General features: G+C 43.5%; 1 protein-coding gene across 1 annotated transcript; it reads left to right on the forward strand.

Annotated features, from left to right (window-relative positions):
- The first annotated feature begins 1,036 nt into the window (after nt 1-1,036).
- LOC139654593 (uncharacterized) lies at nt 1,037-4,272 on the forward strand. Its single transcript, XM_071531712.1, has 2 exons — nt 1,037-1,326; nt 1,894-4,272. The coding sequence occupies exon 2, from the start codon at nt 1,910-1,912 to the stop codon at nt 3,710-3,712; it is 1,803 nt and encodes a 600-aa protein (XP_071387813.1). The 5' UTR covers nt 1,037-1,326; nt 1,894-1,909; the 3' UTR covers nt 3,713-4,272.
- The last annotated feature ends 4,129 nt before the right edge of the window (nt 4,273-8,401 follow it).

The following is an 8,401-nucleotide window of genomic DNA, read 5'->3' on the forward strand; positions in this document are numbered from 1 at the left end:
CGGGACATTACATGTGTTCATAGATAGGTTTGAACATTGTGATTTTATTCCATTCATCTACAGAAAAGAGAGAAAAAAACGACTTAGTACATATTAAAATGTTTTGCAGAACAGAGTAACACAAGGTTTATTTCCACCCCACGTTACCATTTGGTACCCACAGGCCATAGCTAAATATTTCAGTATTATTCCATGACAACTTTTCCATTCATGTCGAACAGCATTTTGGAGTGGTGGACATATTGAGACAAAACTCTCCTGTTATTGGACCAATGATGACCTTTGCCTTAGTCATCTCATTAACTTAGGGCCAAGAAAACAAATTTAAGTAATTAAGTGTTATGGTATCTTAGGGGGAGAGAGAGAGAGTGAGAGAGAGAGAGAGAGAGAGAGAGAGAGAGAGAACTTGACCTCAGTTTGACACCTAGGGATGCTAAAGCCAAATCATAACACTTAATCATATCACCTGCCTGAGCCAACAGAGAGAGCAGTATGTAGGTGTGTGTCTTACTTGGTAAGTGGGTCGCAAGCACACACACACACACACTCACACACAAACACACACACACACACACACATACACCACAAAAACAGTAGGAGCAATTACACACTTGCTCCTTGCATTTTTCACCACTGTCACTGTCAGACTTGCAAGCCCTTGAGCTTTAGATTGATTGCCGGACACCTCACACTGCAGTCATGGTAAACAATATTCACTGATATTATCCATCATTGTCACTATATCATCTATCTATATCTATCTATATCTCTATCATCTATCAATCATCATCAGTCAGCGTTTACCTCATATGGTTTTGATCCAACTGTAGAGTCACAGAGACATGAAGTGCGATTAATCTTCAGTAATTAACGAAACTACCTCAGCAGTATTCTCCCTAAGCCCTCGGCCGTTTCTCCTACGTTTATTGACCCATGCGAGCTCCCTTACTTGACGGAGCGTGGAGTTTCAGGAAGTATTTTCACAACAAAAGGCGGATAGCGCAGGTTGCCCGCAATATTATGTCAATTTTTCCACAATTTCTTAGGAAACCATGTAGTAACGTTAGATATTTTCAACGTGCAGAAAGTCAGGGATCCGTAGACGTTTGCTCATCGTTACCGCTCTTACTTTTCCGTTCATTTCCACCACTTCGTGATCGTTGGCTTTTGTAGTAGGCTATCAAGTTAGCCAGGACAGCTAACGTTAACTTTAGCTTTCCAGCTAGATAAAGATACAAATCAAGGTTGAGCCTCAGGCGACTTTGAATCAGTGCATTCAAATATTGTGAAAACGTTGTGAAAGTGGAATAGTGTCCATCTGTATAGGTAGGTGAACAAGCTAACGGCTAGTCGTTCATTTACAGTGTAGTTTCTACTATATTTTTAAACGGGAACTACAGGAATTGTAATTGGGGAGCTGTAAAGTTTCCCAAGAGGAGTTGTTGATGTTGAGAAAGTGATAGTACTCGTTCTGTACTGTCTAGCAATGCAATTAGCAGTGTTGGCTTAAAATAGTATACTTATTAACCTGTAAACCTAGGCTATATAGAATCGAAGGCAGTTTATTTTATCTATATGCCTTAATACAGTGTGTTGTTCTTGGCATGTGAAAAAGGAAAAAAGAAGTTGTGTTTGCATGTACAAACCTAAATGTGTATCCTCACCCCAAATAATGAACTCAACAGCAAGCATGAATATTACATTATCAAGTATTCAGACAAATAATTAATACAAATTAGACCCAAGACTTCTAAACACACTGTTGATATTTAGGTGGTTGAAAACACCCCACTACCAAGTTCTTCTGAAACATTTAGCCACACAGCAGATACCAAAGCATCAATTTGATAAATAATAATAATAATATTAAATCATATTTTTCTTTTCTTTAAGTTACCCATAGAGGACAATGCCACGTTTGCAGTCCGGTGTGTGGAAGCATTTCTCCCCGGCCATCAAAGATGGGAGGGAAACCTTCATGTGCAACTACTGTTCAAAGACTCATGCAAAGAATGCCACCAAGATGCAGATGCATTTGGACAAATGCAAGGAGTACTCAGTGGTGTCGCAGCAGTCGCCGGGCCCAGATGGGAGCTCCTCTGCCTCCATCCCTGTTCCGTCGTCCTCGTTCTTACCATCTGCCACTCCGGGGGGACAGTTCCTCATCGATTCGGTGGATCAGGGCAGCCAGGCGTACGCCGACGAGTGCCTGGCGAGAGCTGTGTACGCCACTTCCTCACCCCTCAGTCTCACAGACAATGTTTATTGGAGGCGATTTTTCAGCGTGCTCCGGCCCGCTTACTGTCCGCCCACCAGACAGGCTTTGTCCTCTCATCTCTTGGACTGTGAGTATGACAGAGTACAAAGCCAGGTTCATGAGACCATAGGGAAGGCGGACTGCGTCGCCATCATCTGCAGTGGCTGGTCTAACATACAAGAGACCAGAACAATCAATTACATTGTCTCAGCTCCTTTGCCGCTGTTCTACAAAAGCACACAGACAAAGGAGCACACACACACAAGCACCTTCATTGCGGAGGAACTGAAAGATATCATAAATGAAGTGGGACCGCAGAAGGTGTTTGCCGTTGTCACTGACGACGCCCCGGAAATGACGGCTGCTTGGGCTCAAGTAGAGGAAGCCTTCCCACACATTTCAGCCATCGGATGCACAGCGTACGGTGTCAAGCGGCTCTTCGATGACATAGTGACACAGCCGTCTCTAAAAGCACTGTGCAGGAGAGCCGAACAGGTGGTGAGGTATGTGAGAGATAGAAAGATATTAGCAGAGACCTTTAGACACTGGCAGACTACAAAGATTAGAAACCTAACCGCCAGTGGAACGACTTTGGTACTGCCCACTATCACTGACTGGACAGGTGTGGTTAACATGTGCAACAGCCTCCTTGAGGGGCAAAACTCTCTCCAAGAGATGGCTGTCTCACCGAATCTAGATGTTGAAGCATCCATCAGGGCCACACTACAGGATACAGCATTTTGGAAAGGGATAAGTAGCAGCCGAAACCTGCTGTACCTGGTTGGGAATTACATTGATTACATGAAAAAAGAAGACACTGTCCTTTCTGGTGTTGTTGAAATGTTCAGTCAGTTAAGATACCATATCGGAACGTCCCTGTCGGGGTCCGTGCTGCACAGCAATGAACAGAAGGCTGTCATGGCGTCCCTAGACAGGTGTCAGGAGTTTTGCGTCAAGCCTATCCACGCAGCAGCATACATGCTGGATCCAAAGCATGTTGGACAGCAAACACTTTCTGGGGAGCAGATAAACAGCGCTTACTATGTGATTTCCAACCTGTCGCACCATCTAAATCTCGATGAGGGTAAAGTGCTTGGCAGCTTCGCCAGGTTCTCAGCCAAGCAAGGCCTTTGGAAGGGGGGCGGGATATGGAGCTCATGCCAGCATGTGTCCGCATCCACCTGGTGGAAAGGGCTGTGTTCCTCTGAGCCCCTGTCCGCCGTGGCCTCTGCCATACTCCAGATCCCACCAACAACAGCAGCTTGCGAGCTCCTCTGGTCACACTTTGGCAATACAAAGGTGCAAGGTTCTCTCTCGGCCGACAGGGTGCAGAAACTGGTGGCAGTACAGGCGAACCTCAAGCTCTTAGAGCCAAGTGATTGTGACTATACTCCGCTGGAGAGTGAGGAAGAGGAGAAAGTTTCATTTGAATCTCTCAGTAGAGAGACAGAATGAGATTTCTTGAGGTTACATGGAGCGGGCTACAAGGTTTCTGATTCTCAATCCTAGACAAAGGAATTACAAATTAACCTTTCAAGTCAGGAGTCAACAAAATGCAGACGGCTTGTGAGATTAAATGTAAATTTCCCTGAAGACATGTGGGGTCGGGAATCTTAGCCTGAACTTTCTGAACTGTGATTGCACTGTGTCCGCATTCCTCCCTTCACTCCCAGGCCTGTGAAAAAATGAAATGCGTAAGGAGGGCAGGCTCTCCTGCCTAATTAACAAATGAGGTTGATACAGCCTAGTTGAAACTGATGCCTTCATGCCTTTTTAATCACCGATATTGCTTACTGTGGAGCGTAGTCATAGTCTTTTTTTAATTACAACTTCTAATAGTACGTATCAGCTTTATAATCAGAGCATGAAAGAGTTAGAGGGAATGAATATGTGTACTAACAAGAGGTCTAGTTTTCTCTGTTAGAAGGTTCACATGATGTAAATAAAACCTCTTTTTATTGAAGATAAGGCCTTTGTCTGTTCTGAATTCCAGCCTGTGTGTTAAGAGAATGTCACCGGTTTTGGATTAAAAACTTTATAGCTCTCACAGAGTTAAGAAAAAAACAAAACTTCCCACATCTTGTTGAAATGATAAAAATGAATGTTTTGAATGGGTTTCATCAGTTCTGGGGTTTCAAATAAGAACCAAATGTAAGCTGTTAATTCAAATAAGAAAATGGCAAAACAAAATAGTGTTTTTCACCAAAGGTTTTTTTTTTTACAGTCTTTGTAAGAAGCTTGTAAGAAGGTTCCAACTCAAACCACAGCAATACAATCTTGTGGTACTGCTGCAGCACAGAAGCACACTGTGTCTCTATCTCCCTCACTCCCATCTCTCGGTTCCCACCCTCCCTCACACACACTCTCACACACATTCATACACTGCTTTTCCCCGCCTCTCTGTCAGCCTGCCCTGTTCTACTGGTGGTTTGGCACAGCGCTGCCTCGGGGTCCTGGAGGGAGAGCTGGGCCTCGTAAATACTAGCGTTATTAATCTTAATAGGAACTAGCCGAGACGGCTCTGGAGGTGTCCCCGGCTCGAAGGCAACAAACCTGCTGTAAATCTCAGAGTCACTATTCTCCACCGCATCACTCAGTAAATCTGTCACTACCTACATCTCTCCCTCCCTCTTTCTCTCTCTCTCTTTCTTTCATTGGCTCACTCTCTATTCTCTCTATTCTGCTTGGGGATTTTGTAGGTAATGACAACAGATGCGTGGGCAATAATTAGAATGATGGTTTATATCATTTTGTAGAGGAAGAGGGTTGTACTTACTGTGACGTGGGCTGTTTGGGGCAGATGGCAGTGCGTTGGTTGGTTTTAAAGATGCCCTTTGTGATTTAGTCATACCAGGCAGAATGAGTTGCTAAGGAAGAGTATTAAAGAAATGGGAAATACTGTTGTGGTTATTTATTGCTCTAAGCTCCTGGTTGCATCCCTCTTTCATCATCTTCAGTAAACCATCTGTCACTGTCCAGGTCCTGTATGATATCAGTTGGTTATGTCGTTTATTTAGGCCAAAATTTCAGCCACCATACAGGAATGTGATTCTTCCTCTTGTGGCACGCCACAACACAATGTCAAAGTAATTGGTTGAATCTCAAAACCTTTCCTTGATTCACTAAACCCTCTATTGCCTTCCTCTCAAAACCCAGTAATAGCACTGAATGCCCTGTCCTTGGAGCATCCATGGAAAAGGGATCAAAGGATTTCCACCCACTGCGATGCTTTTAAAAGGTGAGGCTTTACAAAGAACATGTCTGCTGGAATGGTACAAAACATGTAAAATGTCAAGACTGTTGAAAATCCAAGATTGACAGCTGAAAAGATGTGCTATGGCTGAAGAAAGAAAAAAGAATGACAAAACAAATTGCATTAACTATATGGCTCAATGGGTAGAGCATGGCACCAACACTGCCAAGGTTGGTTCAACGTTCAATTCTTAGCGGGGACTTTTAGCCTTCTGGAGGTGGTGTGGGTCTAATTCAAACAAATATCTGGTGGGAAGTGCCCACTTAATAACTCTAGTCACATACCTGCTCTCATCCACCCTCCTTTCCTCTAACATCCAAGTTAGGTTTCTATGCAAGTTGAAGACAGAGAGAACATGCTCTACTCGTTGGTTTAGATCTCTTCAAATGTTGAAGGGTGCTACCAGCCACAAATAAGATACTATCAGACAATACATATGTAGGGCGAGCACTCACAGTTCTCTTCTTACAATTGTATCTTTATTATTACACTGAAATACAATTGTAAGAATGGAACTATGATAGCTTTCCCTTCATATTTATTGTTTCTATGTGTGCTCACAAAAAGTAGTATTTGGATGCCTACATTAGATCTGGTGGTTCGCCTCGCTTTATCCTCCCAGCAACATCTGCTTGTGCCTCCCCACCCTCTGTCCTTCAGGGGATCTACCCCCTTTTTACCTTTCTGACCTGGCAATACTGCTGGCTCTACCTCGCCATCTAAGGTGAGAAGAGTCGGGGCATCTGCCATCTGCTTCTCCAGTGCAACACACACCCACACCCAAACTTCAGGTCATCAGACAATATTCATACAAACCAGGTGTTAGCTACGTAACCGCATATTCATAAACTGGCGCGCAAGTGCATACACACACACACACTGAAGACAGAACACACATACGCTGACAAACTCCTACATCTCCATCCAAGCAAGGGGGAAAATATCACTGTGTTACATTTCAACTCTGGCGCAGTCCTCTACTGAGGGAACAGAAGCTCTCAACGGCACCGGCCAGATGCTGCACACACACACACACACACACACACACACACACACACACACACACACACACACACACACACAGGAATCTCAGAAGGTGGTCTGGAAACAAAAGGCAACAATGGAAAACATTCTCCTCTCCGTGGGGAATCATGATTGGGATACTGATTATGCTGTTTGAATTCCCTATTACACTCTCTATACAGTACATTACCCACCAAGTCTCCGGACACTAATCATGACAGCAGGTTTGGATGACTCTCTTTACTCTGTACACACTGAACCGCAGTGGGGGACGAGACTGTTTGTTTGGAGTTCTGGATTGTAACCCACACTTGCAGGCTTGCTGCGTATCATGGTCCACTAATTCACGTCAGATGAACTCGGGTGTAATTACGATGTAATCTAATCAGGTCCACAAAGTACGGCTGCTTAAACAGCTGGCGCCGATCCTACTGTACCTCTCCCATTGAGGACTGATACTCTATTATCTTGGCCTGTAACAATGGCTGGCTTAAGCAGTGACTGTGTGTGTGTGTGTCTGTATGAGACACAAGAGAGAGCTAGAGAGAAATTGGGCGGTTGCTTATATTAAAAACAAAATGTAGTTTGTCTGGGGATTTTTGAGAGGAGAAACAGTCAAAGATATTCTTATTCTTGCATCAGTGGCTGTAGAACCTGAATATGGAAACTTGAGGTATGTATGTGCTGTATGAGGTGTACAGTATGTTTCTGTGTCCATACACAGCACATATGAGGTGCAGACCTTGATCACCCACCACATTCTTTAGATTGCTTACTTAGCTTCCTCAACAACTACTGGCAAGGTGCTATTGACTGAAGAGAGTGCATGAACAGGTGTGAATGTATGTGTCGGACTATATTAATGTGAAGCAGTGGTGTTGTGGAAAAAGAGCGTGTATGCTCAGTCAACCCTCCTTGGATAAATAAAGGTTAAAAGATGTATGAAGTGTATGAGGAAACCAAACCTACTGCATGCCACACTGCCTGAGTGCAGTGATAGAATTGTTTTTTGATACTACCAGTCAAAAGTTTGGACACGCCTGATTGAATGTACTATGTTTTTCATTATCTTAAAGCCATTTTGATCTAAAGGCTTATGCTTAAATGCTTGAAATTTGTTTCTCAGACAAATATAAACAGTGAGGCTGATGCCTAATGTATGAATTTCTTTCCAAAGCCTTTGCCTTTCCATCAAGGCAAAGGGTGGCTACTTTAAATAATCTAAAATATAAGATAGTTTTGATTTGTTTAACACTTTTTGAGACACTGCATACTTCCATGTGTGTTATTTCATAGTTTTGATGTATTTACTATTGTTCTAAAATGTGGAAAATAGTAAAAATAAAGAAAAATGTGGTGTGTCCAAACTTTTGACTGGTAGTGTACATATGTAGAGTGATATAGTCCCCTGTCTGTCCCATTGCACTGAATGTGTGGTCCTGTTGTCCCTGTACCATGTGTGCCAGTATGTCACTTTGTGAGCTGTTAATTGGTGCAATGTATTTGTCATTTATTGTACTTGGCTAAGCGATTCTGATTCTGAAAAGTAGATATATTTATATAGTTTGACCTTGGTATAAACCTTAATTTGGTGTTGATTCCTGCCTACCAGTCTGACATTGTGGTCGGTACAGCCAAGCTACAAATTGCCTCCTCCACTCCATCCGTCCCACCAAGCTCGAAGTGGCCGACCAACTGCGTCAGTAGACTTTATTTAGAGATGACCATCATGTCAGCCCGTTGGGCCGCGTGGCCCGTCGCTAGCGTTCAACCTACTGTAATAACAGACCGGCAACAATTTGCGGTTAGAACCTCACATCATTTTCTCATTCCTCACCCGGGCCAACACCAACCCACCCGTCACCCGC

Source organism: Centroberyx affinis, unplaced genomic scaffold (genome assembly GCF_046629955.1).
Source record: "Centroberyx affinis isolate AG114_WGS23_722 - 3 ecotype Tasmania unplaced genomic scaffold, CSIRO-AGI_Caff_v1 ptg002115l_1, whole genome shotgun sequence".
NCBI lineage: Eukaryota > Metazoa > Chordata > Actinopteri > Beryciformes > Berycidae > Centroberyx > Centroberyx affinis.

Coding starts and splice junctions, on each gene's coding strand:
- LOC139654593 (XM_071531712.1), top strand. CDS start 1,910: ATGCCACGTTTGCAGTCCGGTGTGTGGAAGCATTTCTCCCCGGCCATC.